The sequence below is a fragment of the Camellia sinensis genome, chromosome 2, assembly GCF_055761805.1.
Source record: "Camellia sinensis isolate YWXY chromosome 2, ASM5576180v1, whole genome shotgun sequence".
NCBI classification, from domain to species: domain Eukaryota; kingdom Viridiplantae; phylum Streptophyta; class Magnoliopsida; order Ericales; family Theaceae; genus Camellia; species Camellia sinensis.
In genome coordinates, this window is record NC_138962.1 from 25,771,321 (window position 1) to 25,793,974 (window position 22,654).

The window sequence follows — 22,654 nt, forward strand, 5'->3', positions numbered from 1 at the left end:
TATATAAAGAAGATTGTACTCCAGCAACTATTTTTGGTTTAGATCTAGTCCGTTCTCATGCAGATCTACTCAGATATGATGTAGATCTAAGTAGATCTACATAAGATTTAAGTAGATCTGCTCCGGTAATACGTTCTCCAGCCCTTCCTGCTTATTTGGAAACTCTCGCAAAGTCTCATCCCACTTGGATAGCGAAGTAAGCAATCAAAGGGCTGACATTAGCGAACACTCATAGCGTTCTTGCTTTCTCGATATCAGTAATTAAGGATCTCTCTTCCTTCAGGTAGGTGCAAGCAATAAAAGGAATACCATTCCAATCAGTAAAGGAAGAGTTCTTCCCTTAATGATATATCGAATCAGATCTGATGCAGATCTAAGTAGATCTACATAAGATTTAAATAGATCTGCTCATCTTCTTCACCGAAAATTTGTCTCCTTCACTGTAGGTGAGGGTGAAGTAAGGAATCAGTGGTCGGTGGTTGCCGATGAATCCCAATCAATGGTGGTCGTCGATCGCTAATGATTATGTGTTAGAAAGAGAAAGAGAAGAAGTAAGGCGGGATTGCCAGTCATTGGAAATGAATAGAAAGAAACAGAGAAGAACAAATGCACAAAGAAGAATAAAGAATAAAAATATACAGTGGACTTTTGAGAGTATCCAAAAAGTTGTGGGCCTAAATAGATTTCTCTTCTTTTAAATAGGACTTCCAAGTAATTTTCCCTTACATTATATGTATATATTCAAATTTTATATTATTTAACTTTATTGTTAGATATGAAAAATAAATTTAAAATAAAATCAATTTCAACCAATTTTTTTCTTTAAATAATATTTGTTATAAAATAAAATTTTATTTTGTATGAAAGACAAAATCGATTTTAACCCTAGCTAGCTTTACCATATCATCATGTTAAAATATATATATATATATATATATTTTAAATAAGGATAAACTTTTTGATTTTTTAATATAATTTTCATTTTGTGAAAATAAAAAATGGGACAATTACCAAAAAAAAAAAAAACTCCAATATTTGACCCTTATATCAAAATAAACGCCAAACTTTTAATTTTGCCAATTTAAACCCTAAATTTTTGATTTAATCTAAACATTTACCAATTTTTATTAAGTAAAATCAACAAAAAAAAAAAATGATATTTTAGTCGCTAAATTCAATAAAAATGATATTTTATATATATAATTATATTGAGTTTAATAAGTAAAATAATTTTTTTTCATTAATTTTACTTAACAAATCAAAATATTAGAATTAAATTAAAAAAATTAAAAATTTGTGATTTATTTTGTTAAAATGCTGAAACCTTAGTTTTTTTTTTTTCGTTACTGTTTTTTTTTTTCCTTTCATTTTAATAGTCCATTTTGAAAAATTCTAACTTTTTTAGCAGACATATAATCATTACATTTAAATTTAAATTTTAATACACTTAATAATACCTTTCTACATTATAATTTTAGGAATTTAAATATTTGTATTTTAATTTTTCAAATAGAACTAATATTTTAGAACATCTTAAAATGAAAAAAATGCTATATGAAAATGTTACAATATCAAAGTATACCCACTATTTTTTATTATAAAAAAAAAATAAAAAAATGCAAAGATGCATGACTACTTTTAGGTAAAGGGTAATGATAAAGACCACTAAAAATAGTGTTCTAAAGTAATTATTAATAATGTGACATATACTTTTAAAAAAAAAAAAAAAATAGACACAGTAACACTGTAACAGCAGGTCTCACCGCACCACAACATTAATGGTCGCACTACTCAGTACTCCCACCCATTTTTCTTAGGTAAATTCGCACATGCGGCGAAAATGAACGTTTTGACAAAAACCCTAGAGAAACAGTTTTGGATTTCCATCAATGTCGAAACATTGAAATAGTTTTCTTCTGCGATCACTGAAGAAGAAATCGAAATTTAGCGAGAGAGAGAGAGAGAGAGAGAGATGGAGAAGTCTGTGGTGACCTTTGACAAAGGCACGACCTGCTCTTCATGGAACTACTGTGGCGAGAGATTGGCTACTGGTTCAATCGATGGAACTTTGGCCATTTTCGACTCAGTCGACCCGGCTTCTTCGTCATTCACTTGCACTTCTACATCCAGGGTTCGTGTTTCGTAAGCTTCGTTCTTTGTTAAAATTTTCAATTTGTGTGTGTATATATATGGGTTTTGATTGGATAATAATCTGCAATCCTTTTAGTCTGAATTGAATTCGAAGTTTGAATAATTGGATTCCATAGGGTTTTTATATGGCATTTCTAGTTTGAGAATGGGTAATAATGGTGATGATGCTGAGGATTGTTTATAAACAAAGGCGATAAAGATCAGATAGGAAAGAGCATGCTGTCATTTATTGCATTATACACTGTTAAATTATTTTACATGAACTGTATGGTGGACCCAGAAATTGTGCCCGCGGGGGGGGGGGTTAAAACAAAAACAAAATTATTTATATTTTAGAGAAATTGAAGTAAAATTATATAGATTTCGGGGACCAGGATACTAATTTATTTTATATATACTCAAAATTACATGAAAGTGATGAGATTTTTCAAAGGCTTGGGGTGGCCAAAACACTAATTCATTTTTATAATTACTGAAATTTGAATAAAAATAATGAAAATTTTCAAAATTTTGGGCAGCAAAGATAAAATTATTTAGATTTTGGAGGCGCTGGAGTAAAATTATATTAAATTTTGAAGCGGCAAAAATGCAAAACTCTTTTATAAATATTCCAAATTGCATGATAGAAATGTGATATTTCAAAAGTTTGAAATGTTACTAAAAGTTGCTTCTAAAATTATGAGTACGTGACAAGGAAAGTGGCTTAAGGGAAGACAAGTCTACTCAGTGGTGCATCATTTGCTCATTGAGTATGAAGTTAAATTTGCATGTATTGATTGCAGTTCTTGCCCTGATTATCTCATGTTTTTCTTGTATTCTCTCACACAATTATCATCTTTTTGTCATTCATGGTTATAGATTATAACTACATTTTGGTAATTGGTTTTTTTAAACATGATGATGTGGCGATAGAATTTTCATTGTGATTCAAACTTGTCAGAGTTTCATATATGTTTCCTTTCTTCTTCTTCTTCCTCTTTTTTTTTGGTCATCATTTTCTTGATTATTTATTTATTTATATGCATTTTTTACATTGGGCTTCTCATAGGTTCATGAAGTGAGCATTGTGAAAGTTGTTTGGGTTCCTTCAGAATATGGTGGTGGAGTTGCATGCATTTGTGCAGATGGAACTTTGTCATTGTGGGAGGAGGTTGCTGAAGGTATCCAATGAATTTTCTAATGCATTTTCTATGTTATTTACACCCAGTATCATAGTCTAAAATTAGGCAGTGTTATACATTGACCAATTCTTTTTCATTTGCATTTAATATGTTCATCTTAGGAGCAACTTTGTAGGTAACTCTTTGCTCTGGGTTTCATTTTGGTTTGTTCATTGTTTGTTCTCTTTACTCTTCTCTCTGATAGATTTTTATATGCTTTTTTTGTAATCTTTTCATTTTAAGCCAAAAACACCCATCTTTGTGGCTCATGATTAAAAATACAACTACCTCATCATTGTAGATGAGTTTTCTGTTTAAAAATTCTGTTTGTGTACCCATTTTCCTGTCTAATAATCAGGAAAAATATTACTCAAGCTTAGTATGCTGGAGAGCCTCCCATTTTGTGGCCTGTGAACAAAAGCCTCACTGTTATTTTGAACATTGTTTTGTCATTCTATAGATACAAAACCCCTTCAATGGAAGCTTTGCAAAGGCTTTGAGACAAGTTCAAATCAAGTGCTAGATATGCAATTTGGAGTCTCATTCACAAGTTTGAAGTTGGTAGGTATTGGCAATGGGTATCACCTCAATTTTTCTTCATTTAATTTCTTAGAACTGCATATGGGGAATCAAGTTTGCTAGCCCCTGTCAATGAAAATATGGTAATTTTTGTATTAATTTGTAGTAAAAAGAGTTTCCAAGCCTATTGATCAAAAAAAAAAAAAAAAAAAAGAGTTTCCAAGCCCTTTTTGGCTCTAAATGGTTTTGGGGTTTTCAAGCTTCTATATGTTTCTATAATTTAAGCTGCTTTTTAAAAGGCACTAATTTTATCAAAATTTTTATTTCACTATCCTTTTAGTTGTAGTGTTCTATGGCAACACAGTATGATTAGAAATTGTAAATTTTCATTTTGATGATGGCATATTTTGCTATGGTGTTTTGTTTTACTTCCTTTACAGGTTGCTGCATATTCAAACAGCCACATGAAAGTGTAAGAGCTCCTAGGCCCATTGAAACTGAAGAATTGGCAACTTCAGGTGCTCTTTGTAATTCTATAATGTTACAACCTATATTACATGGACTCTTAAAAATAAATCAAATACTCGTGTGACGTGTTGCAGAATCAACACTTGGACAAGGGTGCAAGATATTCTTATGTATTTGTTAACCATCTCAGGCAACTAAATTCAAGTATTAAGTTGATGAACAGTGTTTGCCAGGCATTGCCACCAAGCTGCACTGTTTATGCTACAATATGTAATATATGTGATGAATGCATGTACATAATATACATGTATAATGCTTATTGGTTTTCTTTGGTATTTTGACTCATACATATTTTAATATGTGTCCGAAACTAATATTTTGTAATTGTTTCTCTAGGCAGAGTTTTAGAATGTTATTGATTCCGTCTCCAAATTTGGAAAGGCTGCATGCTTGTCTGCATGTCTCTTGGACTCCACAAAGAGGTGAAAGCCAGCAATTGATCTTTGTTCTTGGTTTCAATTCGAATGTAATGCAACTCAATTCTGCCAAGGTATGTTAAATTCGGTATGTCCTTCTTCTTTGATTCTTTTTGCTAATATATATATGAGAGAGAGAGAGAGAGAGGTGATGAAAAGACTTTTGATTGGTTTTGATATATAGTGGAGTAAAGTTTTTCTTTTTTTCGCTTATAATGTTTTTAGGGGTGATATTTCCCTTACCAATAAGTTGATTATCTAAAAGCTGAATTCTACTTTTTTATTATCAGTTTTAACCTATAATAAACTGCACCAAACAAGACCCAAGTGAGTATTTCGGATTTATTTTTTTAGTATTTTTTTTGATTTTTAGTATAAAAAAAAAATCATTTAAATTCATACGAAAATTATACTTTTACATTCCACTTGACTAGAAAAATGAAAAAAGTAAAAATAAAATTTTAAAATGTCTAATAAAGATGAAAATTTTGACTTTTTGTACTTTAAGAAATAAAATTATTTAAGTACTTTTTTTCTTAAGCAAAATTTAGAGTCCCGACTATCACAGGGGTGAGTTTGGCATCTAATTAAAAAAAAAAAAAAACACATTTTAGCTATAAAACAAAAAGATCATATTTTTATCATTTTTAGTTATTGCTATAGTATCTTCATATATTAATTTAGGAAAAATTACCCAAAAATTCCGTTTGGGAAAATGTTGCTTAATTTAATCATGGAAGTTTTCTTTCAAGCCAATTAGTCCTTTTATTTATGGTAGATTGTGGAGTTTACTTGTTTACCCTTGAATGTTATTTTAGTTGTGATTTTTTCCTAATGTTTGGGTGGGTTGGTGGTATGGTGTTAATTTTTTAATAATTTTGAAAGAAAACTTCCAAGACTAAATAGAGAAACATTTTCCCAAATGGAATTTTTGAATAATTTTTTCATAAAGTTATAAAAGGCATGTTATATACGGTGTAACATTTACCTTTTGGCAAATGGTAATCTTGTGTTGTGTTGTTTTTGATAAACTTGCGTGAACTTAAAGGTAAGTCTTATGGACCAACCATTTCTCTTATTAAATATTTATTATTATTATTATTATTATTATTATGTTAACCATATGAAAGCTACTCCAAAAAAATAAAAATAAAAATAAAAATAAAACTTATGAAAGTTGCTTTAAGAGAATTTAATGTTCTTATAATGCCGTGGTTTTGGCTAGGTCGACCCTATTTATTTCAGCCGACTAAGGAGTGTTTGTTACACCCTAAATGATGATTTATTTTAATTGAAAAGTTTGTGTTAGATTGTTTAGTGTAATTTTTATTTATATTTTATTAGGTGAACATAGTTTAAATAAGTTGATTATCTGAAAGTTGAATTCTACTTTTTTATTATCAGTTTTAACCTATAATAAACTGGACCAAACAAGACCCAAGGGAATATTTTGGATTTATTTTTTTAGATTTATTTTTTTGATTTTTAGTATAAAAAAAAATCAGTTAAATTCATACAAAAATTATACTTTTACATTCCACTTGACTAGAAAAATGAAAAAAAGTAAAAATAAAATTTAGAATGTCTACTAAAGATGAAAATTTTGACCTTTCATACTTTATGAAATAAAATTATTTAAGTACTTTTTTCTTAAACAAAATTTAGAGTCCCGACTATCATAGGGGTGAGTGTGGCATCTAATTAAAAATAACAAAAAAACACACATTTTATCTATATAAAAAAAAAAAGATCATATTTTTATCATTTTTAGTTATTGCTATAATATCTTCATATATTACATTAGGAAAAATTATCCAAAAATTTCATTTGGGAAAATGTTGTTCTATTTAATCCTGAAAGTTTTCTTTCAAACCAATTAGTCTTTTGATTTATGGTATATTGTATAGTTTACTTGTTTACCTTATGGTGTTAACTTTTCCATAAAGCCAAGAAACTTCTGCTCTCTCTCTAACCAAGAAACTTCTCCTCCTCTGTCTCTCTCTTTAAAGATATATAACCATCTCTACATCTCTCTCTTTTTTCTCAAGAAACAAACAAACAATGGATTAGAAAGTTCTTCTATCAGAAACTCAAAACAATCACAAACCCAACAACTCTCTCGTAATGGATTGTGGAAGCGCACTCAACAACTCTTTCGAGCTCAAATCCATCGAACGCCAACTTCACTCTGCCATTTCTTCTAGAACCCTCTCCATTTCTCGCTTATCCGATCACCACCACCCGCCATCACTTTTGCCGCCGCAACAACCTCCACAACCCATCTCCAAAAAATCCTCAAAATTTTCTCGCTCGTTTCACAAACTTCTTCGATCTATTTTTGGCCCCAAAACAAGTGAAACCAGGATCGCAAGACCCATTGTTTGCTATTTTCGATGGGTCAGGCCCGCTTTCAACCATTCCAGAAGTGTCGAAGAGTGGCAGCGGAATTTTGCTGGAGTTAAGTTGATGGCGGCGGCAGCGGTGATAAGAAAGTTAGCCTTTGAGCAGTTCACCGTCACCACTTCAAATGGCATTTCATGTGCTTGAAAGACCCCCAAAAAAAAAAAAAAAAACTTTATATTATTGTGTGTTCATATAGTATGTATCCAATTATGTGTGTTTTTAGAATATTAATTATTATTTAATGAGTTTTAGTTGATTATAATGGTTTTCAACTTTGATTTGTAATATGTGAATCTTTTTATTTTTTTTTTAGATTTGTGAATCTTGGTAATTATATGAAGAAAAAAAAAAGTTTTTTTTTTTTTTTTACATTAATTTTATACAAATTTTTACCAGAGTTGAATTTTTTTTTTTTTACCAGAATGATACGGTAGCAACGTTATAATCATTAACAATAATTTTGGTAAATTATTTATTTTCAATTAATAGGCCCACAATGCTGTTACGTTACTTTGTACAATTTTTTGAATATATATTTATTTGTATTATATTACTCAAATTATTTGTATTATATTAGTCAAATTTTTACTTTGTACAATTATCATTTCATGTGCATTTTTTCAGAACTAAACCCCTCTCTCTCTCTCTCTTATAGCAACCATTGCAGCAGAACCATCATCAAATGAGGCCAACATTTTGGCCTTAGTGAGCTCTCAACCCTCTCCGACTCCGATTGCGCCGCCATTGGAGGACTCTGCTGGAAAAGAAAACCATGAGAGCCTCTCACAGTCTCAATCCGCCAAGAAAACTAAGAAAGCAGGGATGAAAGCGAAACAACAACAACAACAACAAAATCAATCATTTGAGAAGGAGTTGCAAGAAATGCACGAAAAGCTTTAACATTTGAGGATCGAGAAGGAGCAAACTGAGGAGCTATTGAAGGTAAGAGGGGAGACTTTGAAGATGAAGGAGGAGGAGCTTGAAACAAGTGGGAAAGAGTGAGAAAAGCTTTAGACAGAGCTCAAGAAGTTGCAAAAAATGAAAGAGTTCAAACCCACCATGGTTCTCCCCCCCCCCCCCTTAAATACCCCCCTTCAATACGATGTTTGGTTGCGGAGAAAATGTAGGGAAAATGAAAGAACTTTAGAAAGGGTAATTTTGCTACATTTTCTCAGAAACTGAACCTAGATTGATGGTTCAGAGTCGATGATTCTTGGTTTAGTTTTCCCTCTAAATTTTCCTACGTTTTCTCGAAAACAGAGCAAAGAGAGAGCTAGAAAAGAAAGACAAGAAGAAGAAAGGTTGCCCTCAAATGAAAAGGTCACCTCCACCTTATATCCTATGGCTCAAAGATCAATGGAGGAAAAGCAGGAAAGAAAAGAATCTGTTGAAATCGAAGCAACCAATGTCTGCTTTTTTCGCGTTCACAACTGAAGCCATGAAGCTGTTGAAGGAAGAGCAGTTCCTCTCTTACTTTGTTTTCAATTTAAGATACTGCTCTTCCTCCAACAACTTCATGGCTTCAGTTGTGAACGCGAAAGAAGCAAACATTGGTTGCTTCGGTTTCAACGGATTCTTTTCTTTCCTGCTCTTCCTCCATTGATCTTTGAGCCATAGGATATAAGTGGAGGTGACCTTTTTTAGACGTTTGAGGCTGTGAGAGGCTCTCAAATGAAAAGGTCACCTCCACCTTATATCTTATGGCTCAAAGATCAATAGAGGAAGAGCAGGAAAGAAAAGGATCTGCTGAAACCGAAGCAACCAATGTCTGCTTTTTTCGCGTTCACAACTGAAGCCATGAAGCTATTGGAGGAAGAGCAGTATCTTCAGTTGAAAACAAAGTAAATTCAGTAATTTTCTCTATATTTCTCTCTTGCCCCCTTCTTCTTCTTCTTCTTCTTCTTCTTCTTCTTCTTCTTTCCTCTCTAATCTTTGTCTCATTGAATTATTACAGGAAAGAAAAGGATCTGTTGAAATTGAAGCAATCAATGTCTGCGTTTTTCATGTTCACAAATGAGCGAAGAGCAACTCTACTTGCACAGAGCAATAGTGTCTAGGAGGTAATTGAAGAGGCCTCACGTTCAGTTTCTTGAATTCTTGTTATTGATCATACGCTAATTTGTAAAATTGGCATCGTTTGACAGGTTGCGAAGATCACAGGTGAAGAATGGAAGAACATGACAGAGAAACAGAAGAAGCATGAAAAGGTTCAATTAACTCTGTCTTTCTCTTTCAATCTCTCTCTCTCTCTGCAACAACAATTTCATATTTTGGGAACTTGCAGATTGCAAAGCAAAACAAGGAAAAGTATTTGGAAGAAATGGAGGCTTACAAGCATAGGAAGGAGGTCTGAGTCTGTCAATCTCAAAAAAGAAGAGGATGAGATTTCACAAGCAAGAAGCCTTGCAATTGCTCAAGAAGAAAGAGAAAACCGATAACATAATGAAGGTTTGGCCTTATAACAATGAAATTGTTGATAACTTCTTGTGAAGTTTGGCTTTTGTGACCGCAAAATTATGTATGCTCTTGTTACAGAAAATGAAAGAGAATCGCCAAAAGAAGAAGAAGATTGCTGATCCCAACAAGCCGAAGAAGCCCGCATCCTCATTCCTTCTATTCAGGTCAGTCATTTTAAAATATGTTATAAGCGCCTATATATATACCTAACAAGATTAAATGTAAATACCTAAAATTTTGGTCATTTTATTTTTGTTCACAATGATGTTGGAATTGCTAGTAGTCGCGGATTAGCCATATGGCGGTGAATCAAAGAATTAGCGGACATTAACAGTAACAAAATGTAACCAAATTTGCTTTATATTTTCTTATACTATGTTATTTTTGTTGATAATACAACAAAGAGACAAGGAAGAACTTGTTGGAAGAGAGGCCGGGAATTAGTAACTCTACCCTTAATGTCCTCATTTCAGTGAAATGGAAGGTGTGAAATTTAACTGTCTGTTTGGGTAATTCTTTTTTTGAAAATGTAAAAAGTACTAAAAATTTTGGTTTTGTACTTGTAGGAATTGAGTGAAGAAGATAAGCAAACCCGGAATAAAAAAGCTGCAGGAGCCAAGATGGAATTGGAAGAGTACAACAAATCTGCAGCAATGGAGGAGGAAAACAACAACCCACAACAATAAAAAGCAAGCTTGAATATTGATGAAGGTGGCTCTACTTCTGTCAATGTGTTCAAAATTATTTCTTTTCTTGTTAACATCTATTAACTACTATTGACCCCGCTGGGCATGTTAACATCGTTGTTTTTTACATTTTTTTTTTGCCATTTGAATGTTGAATCTGTAGTTTGAGATTGAATTAGTATGATGATTCAAAGTAGTTTGCAAAATCAACAAAGTTGTGTTTTCCAAACATTCCTACTTTGTGTGTTGAATTAATTTGATAATTCAAATCAAAGTAGTTCTCAAATCAATGAAATTGTTTTCCAAACATTCCAACTTGTAAAAGAATCTTCCAAGGAATGTTCAGACTACTATACAACAAAAGTCAAGACAATTTTTTTCGTGTTTACATCTGTTAACTACTACCTTCCAAGGAATGTTCAGACTATATAACAAAAGCTAAGTCAAATCTTTCCTATGCTTTGGGTCTTTTGCATATATCTAAAGAGTTATCAAGATTAAGATTATTTGCTTTGTTCAATCTGATGCCAAACAAGAAAAACTCACAGCTAAAAACTCATCATTTAGGCTTATAAATTTAGATTTTTCAGTAAGTATATGAACAGTCATATAAAAATATGGGTTCCACACTCTGGTAATATGCATAGCAAGATTATATTGTTTTTCATCGTTTTAGTTCATTTTTCCACTATTTTCTCTAGTATTTTAAATTTGAAATTAACGCGAATTTGTATTTTTTTCTTAATGTTGCTTTAGAAATTCACTACTTTGAATTTTCTCTAGTATTTCCACTATTTTGAAATTTACTCATTTCTTGTGACTCTTGAAATGGGTGAATTGTGTGGTGAATTTATGAATCTAAATGACGTGAGTTTTTCGATTCCATGTATCTTTAGGAAGAAATAGTTGGGGATGCAGTGTTGGGTGTCCAAACAATTATCATGCAGAGCATTTTTAATGTAGTTAAAATTGTGGGTTAATTAATAAAAAATAATAAAAGTAAAACTCAATTTTGTGTGTTAAGAGCATCCGTAACATTTATTATTTTTTGTTTTCATTAAATTTGAGTAAAAACTTCATTTGATATCGAGCGTTCTAATAAAAAATATCATTTTTTATCAAACTACCGGTCAATCGGGAGGATGTCTGGCCCGTGGACCGATTAGTGTAAATTTACGGAAACTCTTAGGCCAGTCGTCCAGTATATGATTCTAATGGCTATCTACAATAACAATTTAAATTTGATGATTAAATTTGATGAAACAAAAGAGGAACGTTGGAAAAGTACTATGTAGAGTTAAAACTCAGATCTTGTGGGTCAAGTTGAAAGCCATTTTTTAGGAATTTTAAATATTTTTTGTAATTAAAATGTGTTACGTGGGTATAAAATTAAAAAAAAATAAAAGAAAAAGAAAAAAAGAGAAGAAAAAATTGTTAATGGCATCCCTTTTTCTCACATTCGCTATAATAGGTGGTATTGAAACAAACTGTTGACACCATTAAATGTAAAAAAAATAAATGCAATTAATCGATATAAGAAAGTGTTGAATTATTTAGTTCATTTTATTTTTTAAATGTCATTTTTTCTTGGAAATTTCAACTAGCATCCATTTTTCTCATGTTCACTATAATGGGTATTGAAACAAACTGTTGACACCATTAAATGTAAAAAAATAAATGTAATTAATTGATATAACAAATTGTTGACTTATTTATTTTATTTTTTAAAATGTTATTTTTTTGAAGAAAAAATTAAAAATTAAAAACCATCCATTTGAGAATTAACTAGTTTAGTTTGATTTTTTACTTTTTATGAAAGGATGGGCAAAAATAAAGAGAATGATATGACAACTTGTACTACTTTTTGGCAAAAAACCAAAGTCCAAAACTATGGGTTATTTTGGAAAAATAAGTTAAAGAGGAATTTTTTTAAAGGTTCCTATTATTAGGATTTTATAGCATAAAAAACATGTAATATTTTTATAGTGATTGGCGTCCCTCAACATTTTTCCAGAGATATTTCGGCCTAGAGAAATTTCAATCTAGAGAAATTTCAAAACAGAGAAATTTTTTACTCAATTTTCTTTGATTTTCTGTGTTTTGAATTTTCTCTAGGGGTTGAATTTTCTCTAATTTGCTTACAAATTTCTCTGTGATTTGCTCATAATTTTCTTTATGTATTTGACTAATTTTCTCTAATTTGCTCACAAATTTCTCTGTGATTTGCTCATAATTTTCTTTATGTATTTGACTAATTTTCTCTAATTTGCTCACAAATTTCTCTGTGATTTGCTCACAATTTTCTTTATGTATTTGACTAATTTTCTCTAATTTGCTCATAATTTTCTTTGTGTTTTAACCAAACCAAAGAAAATTGTGTCTTTTCACAAAGAAAATTTACACAGTCCAAAGAAAATTCACACGGTTCAGAGAAAATTCAACCCGATTTGCTCACAACAACCAAACACAGTTCAAAAATCAATATCAAATGAAATAAGCAAAGTCGTGAAGAACAATTCGAGAAAGTAATTAATCTTTATACTAATTTCAACACCAAGGTCTTGCATCCTAGAGACAATGATGTTTAAGACAAAAAGTCACAGCATAGTCTCACGTCCATACACAACAAGCTGACGACTGTGAAGATCCTCGTCGATCTTCAGCAGATTTCCATCTCCCAAAGCCATCTCCAGCACGACGCTACTACTGGTGCTGCTGTGGTTACTGTTGTTGATGTTCCCTATGAAGTCGGCGTTGCTTTTCACGTTGCCACTCTCGTCTCCATCGTTCACAGTGGCAGAGGCCAAGCTACCGATTTGATGCTTCTTGTTCAGAGCTCAAATAGGTGAAGCAGAGAGAAAGAGCTAGGTAAGAGAGTGACCATGAGGAAGAGAGAGAGAGAGAGAGATATGGAGATGAGTGGGTTAGTGGTACAAAAATGGATGAAGAACCTTAATCATTATAAAATAATACTATGGATCTCTTCCATGACTAAAAATAAGAGAGGGACTTTAGACTAATTTTCCTTAAGTTAAAAGCTAGCTTTTTAGGTTTTTTTTTTTTTTTTTTTTTTTTTTGACTTTTTTTTTGACTTTTTTATATAAAATGTGTAAAAAAATAAAGAAGTGATATGGCCCAAAATAAGTTAAAAGTCAAAAAGTGACTTTTTACCCACTTGCCAAAACAAGCCATGTTTGACAAGTGCTAAAAAAAAGTCATTTTTTCCATATATTTTTTTCTTTTGGTTCGTTTGGAATGTTGGTTGACTTTTTGGCATTTTAGCTTTTTTAGCCTAGGGCTAAAAAGCCTCGTTTGTGATAGACTTTTTGGTTTTTTTGACTTTTGTGGGAAAAAAATGAAATTATTATGGTTTGAATGTGACATTTTGTCTTATTGGGCTAAAAAACCTATTTGGTCTTTTTATAACTATTTTAGCCAAAAAGCCCCATTTAGCTTATGCCAAACGAATGTTTTGATTATTATTATTATTATTATTATTATTATTATTATTATTATTATTATTATTACTACTACTTTTAGAAGTTTTTATTCTAGAATGTAAATGAAAAAATGTCACTAAAGTTGTAAAAAAATAAAAAAATAAAAAAAACTAATCCCGGCCTGACTTTTCTCAATAATAAAAAATTGTCTAAGCCTTCGTTTCGGATGTGGGTTGGCATTTTAGCTTTTTAACTTTTTATTCTGGGGCTAAAAAGCCTCATTTGAGATAGGCTTTTTGACTTTTTTGACTTTTATGAGAGAAAAATTGAAATAATTTTGGTTTTGGATGTAACATTTTGTTCTATTTGGCTAAAATAATCAATTTTGTCCTATATGGCTAAATTAGCCCAAACGGACGTGCCAAACAAAGCCTAAGGCATCAATTTCTTTAACAAAAAGATCTTTATATTAAAAATAAAATAAAATGAATTCATAGATTAAGACCTTTGAACTGTCATGACTGCCTATTTTGGCAACATGGTTAAAAGTCAATTTTTTTATTTTTTTAATCATATCATCTCTTTATTTGTTTTACATTTAAAAAAAAAAAATTTAAAAAAATCAGTTTTTAATCTCCTTCCCAAAGTATGCATACAAATTGTGGATGGTGGTGTCCAAACAATTACAATGCAATAGTTAAAATTATGTGTTAATTAAAAAAAAAAGTAATAACATTAAAACTCAATTTGTGCGTTAAGTAGAGTTTAAACATATAGACCTTGTAAGTAGGGGTGTTCGCGGTTTGGTTGCGGTCAAGGATCCTTCAATCCACTATCCGTCTGCTAGATTAGTGGATTGGAAAAAATCAATCGACATCTGTCTGCCGAATTAATGAATGCGGATTAGTGGATTGACGGATGGATGCGAATCAATTTAGAGGTTTAAACTTTTACAAATTTTGAATATAATACAATAACTTGTCAACATTTTTTTTAGATAACAATCTAACTCAACATAACCAAAAGATTATCAAGTAAATTGTTAAATACAAATAATAAATACATATAAGAAAATCATGTATTATCAAAACTATTTCATTACTTTTTTTATTATTCAAAAACTATTTAATTTGATTTTTTTTTTAAATGAAAAAATTAAGCCTTATATTTTTCACACAAAAATATCAAATATCAACACTTGCCATTTGATAAAAGGATTTTCAAATTGAAAACATAACATAATATCTAAACTCTTTTCAATTGAAAATACAAACAGAATATCTATACAAATGAAAAACACAAAGTCTGACAAATTACTAGGGGTGCTTGCCGTTTGACGGTTTGGTTGCGGCTAAAGGTACCTCAAATTCGCCACTGATCCAAAATTAGGCGGATTGGAAAAAATCAATCCGCAACCGTCCGCTTGTCATCATGCATCCTTCCAAAATGTGGCAGATCGGTTCAGTTTGATCGATTTAGATGGATCGAAATATCCGCCGCTCATCCCTACTTGTAAGTCAAGTTAAAAGATTTTTTTAAGAATTTCAAACATTTTTCGTAATTAAAATATGTGTTAAGTGAGTGTAAAATAAAAAAGAAAAAATTGTCAATCTCCACCCCTATTTGTTCTCTTTCTTCTTCTAGCACAGTGCATCGATCCCTCTCTCCTCCCACGTTCGCTTTACAATTCGCTATAATAGGTATCGAAACAAGCTACTGACCCCATTAAATCTAAAAAAATAAATACAGAGATTATTAATCAATCGCGGTCAACTAATTAGATACCACTATAACAAATTGTTCTTATTTATTTTATTGTATCTTTTAAAATGTCATTTTTTGAAGCAAAAAAAAAAGTTTAAAAATTAAGTGTTTGATTTGGCTAATTTAGACAACAATTTTTTATTTTTATTTTTATATACAAAACTAACCATGTTTGATAAGTGCTAAAAAAGTTACATTTTTCCCATATATTTTTTTCCTTTGATAAATTTTAATTTTTTTATTGTTATATTATTATTGTTGTTGTTGTTGTTGTTATTACTAATTTTGAGGATCTTTTATAGAACTTAAAAAGTAAATCAGAAAATGTCACTAAAGTTTAAAGAAATTCAAAATCCCACCTGATTTTTCTCAACATCTTTATATCAAAAATAAATAAATAAATAAAATGAACTCATAGATTAAGACCTTTGATTTGTCATTTGGACTAATTGCACTTTAAGAGTTCATTTGGGAATTAATTATTTTAGTTAATTTTTTAAATTTTTTTTAAAAAATAAAAAATAATATGATAACTTATAATAATTTTTTTAAACTTTAATTTTTTTAATCTATTAACAAACAAGGCCTAAATGATCTTTTCGCAAAGGAGAAATTTACAATGTGAACCCTTTTAAATGGTGCACATTATAAAAAAGTTATGATTTTTTATGTTGAATGTTATAATTGTTTGTAATATGTGTTATGATATTTTATAATAAAGTCATAAATAGTGAATTTGTGATGTGTACCCTAAAGTTAGGCATGATAATATTATGACATTTTGTGATTTTTATTACGACACTTTAAAATTTTGTTATAATATTTTAGGTTTAAATTATAAAATTTTATGAAAAAATTATAAAAGATATATCATATACACCTTTTTATGAGTGCACATTGTAACATTTCCTTTTGGCAAATGGTAGTGTTTTGGTAAACTTGCGTAAACTTAAAGGTAAGTCTTATGTACCAACCATTTCTCTCATTAAATATTTATTATTATTATTTTTATGTGAACCATATGAAAGCTACTCCAAAAAAATAAAAATGAAAATAAAAATAAAACTTATGAAAGCTGCTTTAAGAGAGTTTAATGTTCTTAACGTGGTTTTGGCTAGGTCGACCCTATTTATTTCAGCCGATTAAGGAGTGTTTGTTACACCCTAAATGATGGTTTATTTTAATTGAAAAGTTTGTGTTAGATTGTTTAGTGTAATTCTTACTTATATCTTATTAGGTGAAAATAGTTTAAATAAGTTGATTATCTAAAAGCTGAATTTTTCTTTTTTATTATCAATTTTAACCTATAATAAACTGCACCAAACAAGACCTAAGGGAGTATTTCGGATTTATTTTTTTAGTATTTTTTTGATTTTTAGTATAAAAAAAAATCATTCAAATTCATACAAAAATTATACTTTTACATTCCACTTGACTAGAAAAATGAAAAAAAGTAAAAATAAAATTTTGAAATTTCTACTAAAGATGAAAATTTTGACTTTTTGTACTTTAAGAAATAATATTATTTTAGTATTTTTTTTCTTAAACAAAATTTGGAGTCCCGACTATCATAGGGGTGAGTTTGGCATCTAATTAAAAAAAAAAAAAAAACACTCACACATTTTAGCTATAAAACAAAAAGAACATATTTTTATCATTTTTAGTTATTGCTATGATATCTTCATATATTAATTTATTGTAAATTTTAATATGCAACGATTTCTTTATCTATTAATCTGTGTAAGTAAATTTTAATATAAATTTTGTTAATGATTATATATGCAAATTAAAATTGAGATTATTTATTTATTTATTTATTTATTTTTTTAAATATGTATAGAAGTTCCATGTTTGAAATTCCCCTAGATGCCATTTGGAAAAGAGATTACAAGTTATTTTTTGGTTTTTAACTTCTTTTGAGTCACATCACCTCTTTACTTTTTTTTTTCACGTTTTTAAAAAAAAAAATTTAAAAAAAACTTAAAAAATTAACTTTTAACCTACTTCCCAAAAAAACTCATAATCAATCCTACCTTTTGGTCAAAACTTGAAGAGCACTTTCCATTTTATAAAGTTCATAGTTGCAATTACTTGAAATATATAAAAATAAAAAATAAAATCAACTTAATTTTGTCTTAATAGAACTTTTTTCAAAAAAAAAAAAAAACTCATAAAATTTTAAAAATAATATAATAAAATAAAATAAGTCAATTTTTTTTATAGCTAAAGAACCATAAATCAAATAAGTTTACGACTAGTTACCCAAAGTAATGAAAGAATAGATTACATTTTCATATGATCTCCTCTTATAAATAGACTAAAAAATTGAACATTCTTCTTTTTTTTATTCACTTCACCCCTTTTTTCTTTAACACAGAATACATATAAATAAATAATTTTTTATAAAATTTACAAATTAGGTTCAATTATAAAAAATAAAAATAAAAAGTCATATTATATTTTGTATTTGATAACGACGACAATAAAATCTCATTTTTAGTCATAATTAACGCATTTGAACCTACCTACCTTTCAGATAAAGCCAAGAAACTTCTTCTTCTTCTTCTCTCTCTCTCTCTCTCTCTAAAGATATATAACCATCTCTACATCTCTCTCTTTCTTCCCAAGAAATAAACAAACAATGGATCAGAAAGTTCTTCAATTAGAAACCCAAAACAATCACAAACCCAACAACTCTCTCGTATGGGATTGTGGAAGCTCGCTTTACGACTCTTTCGAGCTCAAATCCTTCGAACGCCAACTTCACTCCGCCATTTCTTCTAGAACCCTCTTCATGCCTCGCTTATCCGATCACCACCACTTGCCACCACTTCCGCCGCCGCAACAATCACCACAACCCATCTCCAAAAAATCCTCAAAATTTTCTCGGTTGTTTCACAAGCTTCTTCGATCCATTTTCGGGCCCAAACAAGCGAAAGCAGGATCGCAAGATCCATTTTTTTCTCTGTTCGACGGGTCGGGCCCACTTTTGACCATTTCAGAAGTGCCGGAGAGTGGCAGCGGCGACAGGATTTCGCCGGAGTTTAAGTTGGTGGCAGCGGCAGCAGTGATAAGAAAGTCAACCTCTGAGCGGTTCACCGCTACCACTTCTATCGGTATTTCATGTGCTTGAAAGACCTAAAAGAAAAAAACTTTATATTATTGTGTTCATATAGTGTGTTTCTAATTATTTGTGTGTTTTAGAATGTTGTTAATTATTATTTAATGAGTTTTAGTTGATTATAATAGTTTTCAACTTTGGTTTGTGATGTTAATGTACATTGTATAATTTACCATCACCTACCACACACTTACCATCACCTACCACACACTCACCTACTACACTCACCTACCACCACCATCCACTACACCTACATCTATATACGGAACCATTTGTAATAGACAGAAAATCATCAAAACATCAATCAATAATATACATCAATTTATTCTAACTTGGTATCAGAGCTATAAGATTTAGTTACACATACCTATATAAGGAACCTTGCCTTCGCTGCCCGCGGGAGTTTTTCAACACATACCTTACACATACCTTGAATTGTTTCACTAACAAGGTCCGCTATGTTGCTATACATTCATCACCTAAAGATCAGCTGTGATTCATGATCCGACGGTCCCCACCACCCATCGAAGCCATAGCAGCAAGCAACTCAACTGATGTCTCATGTGAGCTCGCCGCAGGGTATCCAAATCCCAATTCTTTATCTTCTGATAACACTGCGCACCAACCAAAAAGCGACGGAACATTGTACCACCATGTGCATGTTAGAGAAGCGCGACAACATCTTCTTCTTGACTCTCACCGGCGACGATGAGCATCGCCTGAACCCGACCCTCATCGGCTCGCTCCGATCGGCTCTGCGCGAAGCACGTGAGCAATCGACTCGCGGCTCGGCTCTCATCACCACCGCTCACGGCAAGTTCTTCTCCAACGGTTTCGACCTCGCCTGGGCCCAACCCGGCGGCTCCCCTTCCGCCGCCCGTGATCGGCTCCATCACATGGTTGTTTTATTCAGGCTGTTGGTGGCGGACTTGATCTCCCTCCCGATGCCGACGATCGCCGCCGTGACGGGCTACGCCGCCGCCGCGGGGATGCTTCCCCGCCGAGGCTAGAGGCCGCCCTCCGAAATCTACTGATCCATTGACTCCACCTAACTCTGGCCTTTCCAGCCCTATATCGGTTTCTTCACATCCAGTTGGTTAGTCTGGTAATGGGCTTACTGCCAATGGTGAAATGATGGCAGCCAAACCAAATGGGGTTTCAACCACAATCCCACTACCCAATGCCCTTTACTCTCTCTCTGACCCATCCACCGCCCCACTCCATCCTTTGCTTTCCATTACGATTTCTTTATTTTTTCTCTCTCTCGCCATTTTCTCTCCATCCGCCCACTTTAATCATATCCATCATCTTTTATTAAATCAACAGCCACACAATTTGTTTTTTGTTTAACAATATATATATCTCACATAAAATAAAATAAAAAAAAATAAAAATAATGAACCAAAACAATTTATAAATTTGCACAACACCCATATTTTATTCATCTCAGGGATCAACCCCGATCACAATTTTACAAAAAAAAAAAAAACAAAAACAAACAACCACATTCACAGGCTCGATTTTTCTTCTCTACTCTGCCGTCGGTCTTTTCTTCTTGCCTCCGTCCTGGGCGGCCCTTGCCGGTGTTGCCTCCGTGTTTCCCACTCCACTGGGCACGATCACTATTCCCTGCTCCTCCACTGCAGCATATGGCGGCCTTCCAAATCGGAACATCACGGTGGCCTTCCGCTTCAGCTCCTTGTTTTCTGCCTTTAGCACACTTATCTCTGCTCGCGCATCCTTATACATGCGTTGGAGCAGAGCCAACTGGGAGTTTAACTGCTGCACCTCATTTGTCCTACTCTGCAGCCGGTGCGACAGGTTTGTGACCGCCGTCATGGACTCCACACATGCCTTCAAAGTATACTAATTAGCCTCCACATCCGTTTGCACTGCCATTTTTTGCTCCACCGACTGCATCGGAAAGTTCAACGGAGCAAACCCAATGGTGTTTGGTTGAGGTTCATGGGCCACCGCACCAGTTCTCTCTCCTGTGGACTCGTTCAGGTCGGGAAAGAGAGTGAGCAGCCCACGGGACGACGAAGCCATTTTCTGGGCAACAGAGTATTACAGAGTCTCTCTCTCGGAAACGGCAGAGTTTTTCAGCGAATTTCGCAGGTTTTTTGCTTCTGCCTCGACCTCAGGCTCTGTCTTGGTTAAATAGCCGAGGCAGCCACGCGCATCGCGCGCCTCTTGACGCCGAAAACCTGGCACGCCTTTTCATGGCACGCCTTTTGATGACTCGGGCACGCCTTTTGATGACACGCCTTTTGAGGGTGCGGGCACACCTTTTGAGGGCACGACTTTTGAGGGCTCGATATCTACATCTATGTATATCTTTTGGGCAGTCTATCTACACACTCCTCCAGTGTCTTCTCTACCAGTCAGCTTTATCAATCCCTTTGTTTCAACCTCAAATAGGTTTCTATCTTCACACCTATTTGAGTTTGAGGGGGGGTTATACACAGTATCATGTATAAGTCGCTCATGGCGCACTCCCTAAGTCGCCCCCTTGGTGCACCACCACAATTTGCTACAACGGTCCGACATGACCCCGTAAACTGTCCTTCTACATCGGTCCGACATGACCCCATAAACTGTCCCGACATTGATTCCGGTCAGCTTCTACTACGGTCCGACATGACCCCATAAACTGTCCCGACATTGATTCCGGTCAGCTTCTACAACGGTCCGACATGACCCCGTAAACTGTCCCGACATTTATTCCGGTTAGCTTCTACAACAACGGTCTGACACGACCACACAGTGTCTGCTACAACGGTCCGACATGACCCCGTAAACTGTCTTATACACCGGTCCGACATGACCCCATAAACTGTCTTCTACAACGGTCCGACATGACCCCGTAAACTGTCCTGCTACAACGGTCCGACATGACCCCGTAAACTGTCTTTTACATCGGTCTGACACGACCACACAGTGTCTGCTACAACGGTCCGACATGACCCCGTAAACTGTCTGCTACAACGGTCCGACACGACCATACCGTGTCTTCTACAACGGTCTGACACAACCATACAGTGTCTCCTATCCCATTTTTAATTTTATTTGTCAGCTTATTTTTCTGTTTTGTTACTCTCTCCAAACTCAAGTTGGCTAGTACCTATCCTCCTTGAGTTTGAGGGGGGCTGTTAATGTACATTGTATAATTTACCATCACCTACCACACACTTACCATCACCTACCACACACTCACCTACTACACTCACCTACCACCACCATCCACTACACCTACATCTATATAAGGAACCATTTGTAATAGACAGAAAATCATCAAAACATCAATCAATAATATACATCAATTTATTCTAACTTGTGATATGTGAATTTTTTTTTTTTATTTTTTAAGATTTGTGATTCTTGTTAATTATATGAGAAAAAAAAATTTCACATTAATTTTATACAAATTTTTACTAGAATGATACGGTATCAACGTTATAATCATTAACAATCATTTTGGTAAATTATTTAGGGTTCGTTTGGGAAGTGGGTTGGCTTTTTGACTTTTTTGTGAGAGAAAGAATGTAATAATTATGGGTTTGATGTAATGTTTTGTTTTATTGGGTTAAAAAGTCTTTTTTTTTTTTGTGCGTGACTATTTTAACCAAAAAAATCCCAAACCTAACTTCCCAAACGAGCTCTTATTTTGAATAATTAGGCCCACAATGCAGTTACGTTACTTTGTACAATTTTTTTTGTAGACTAATGTTTGGGGCCTCAACAAATTAAGGCTGGAATGCCTCCATTTTTTTTTTCTTCCTATTTGTTGGGTTGTGTTGATTTGGTTGTTGTTGTTGTTTTTTCTGCATAAACAATATCAAAGTCATTTTAATTTCCTCCGAGTCTTCTTGATTTAAAATAAAAATATAATAGAGATTCGTACAAAATTATATAAAATTAATAAATTTTAACCAACAGTCTAACTAATCAGTCAATTTTATTTCTTAACCAGCCCAACCCAACTCACTCACCTTATCAAACCACACAG

At 32.7% G+C, this 22,654-nt stretch overlaps 1 protein-coding gene and 3 pseudogenes across 3 annotated transcripts; all 4 read left to right on the forward strand.

Moving 5' to 3' along the window:
• The first annotated feature begins 1,815 nt into the window (after window positions 1–1,815).
• Window positions 1,816–8,327, forward strand: LOC145819923 (protein SEH1-like; annotated as a pseudogene). The gene is made up of 6 exons (XR_014360707.1): window positions 1,816–2,131; window positions 3,200–3,311; window positions 3,772–3,872; window positions 4,271–4,348; window positions 4,695–4,848; window positions 7,833–8,327. The product of XR_014360707.1 is annotated as a protein SEH1-like (transcript).
• A 510-nt stretch (window positions 8,328–8,837) lies between these two features.
• Window positions 8,838–10,551, forward strand: LOC145819924 (uncharacterized; annotated as a pseudogene). The gene is made up of 7 exons (XR_014360708.1): window positions 8,838–9,018; window positions 9,132–9,237; window positions 9,322–9,384; window positions 9,462–9,625; window positions 9,713–9,798; window positions 10,039–10,118; window positions 10,201–10,551. The product of XR_014360708.1 is annotated as an uncharacterized LOC145819924 (transcript).
• Window positions 10,552–18,165: 7,614 nt separating this feature from the next.
• On the forward strand, window positions 18,166–18,657 carry LOC114285013 (uncharacterized). Its single transcript, XM_028227993.2, has one exon. It carries the CDS (start codon window positions 18,166–18,168, stop codon window positions 18,655–18,657), a length of 492 nt encoding a protein of 163 aa, XP_028083794.2.
• Window positions 18,658–19,199: 542 nt separating this feature from the next.
• On the forward strand, window positions 19,200–19,655 carry LOC145812372 (enoyl-CoA delta isomerase 2, peroxisomal pseudogene; annotated as a pseudogene).
• Window positions 19,656–22,654: the final 2,999 nt, after the last annotated feature.

Excerpts from the sequence above, each read along its gene's own strand:
- LOC114285013 (XM_028227993.2), top strand. The coding sequence starts at position 18,166 with ATGGATCAGAAAGTTCTTCAATTAGAAACCCAAAACAATCACAAACCC.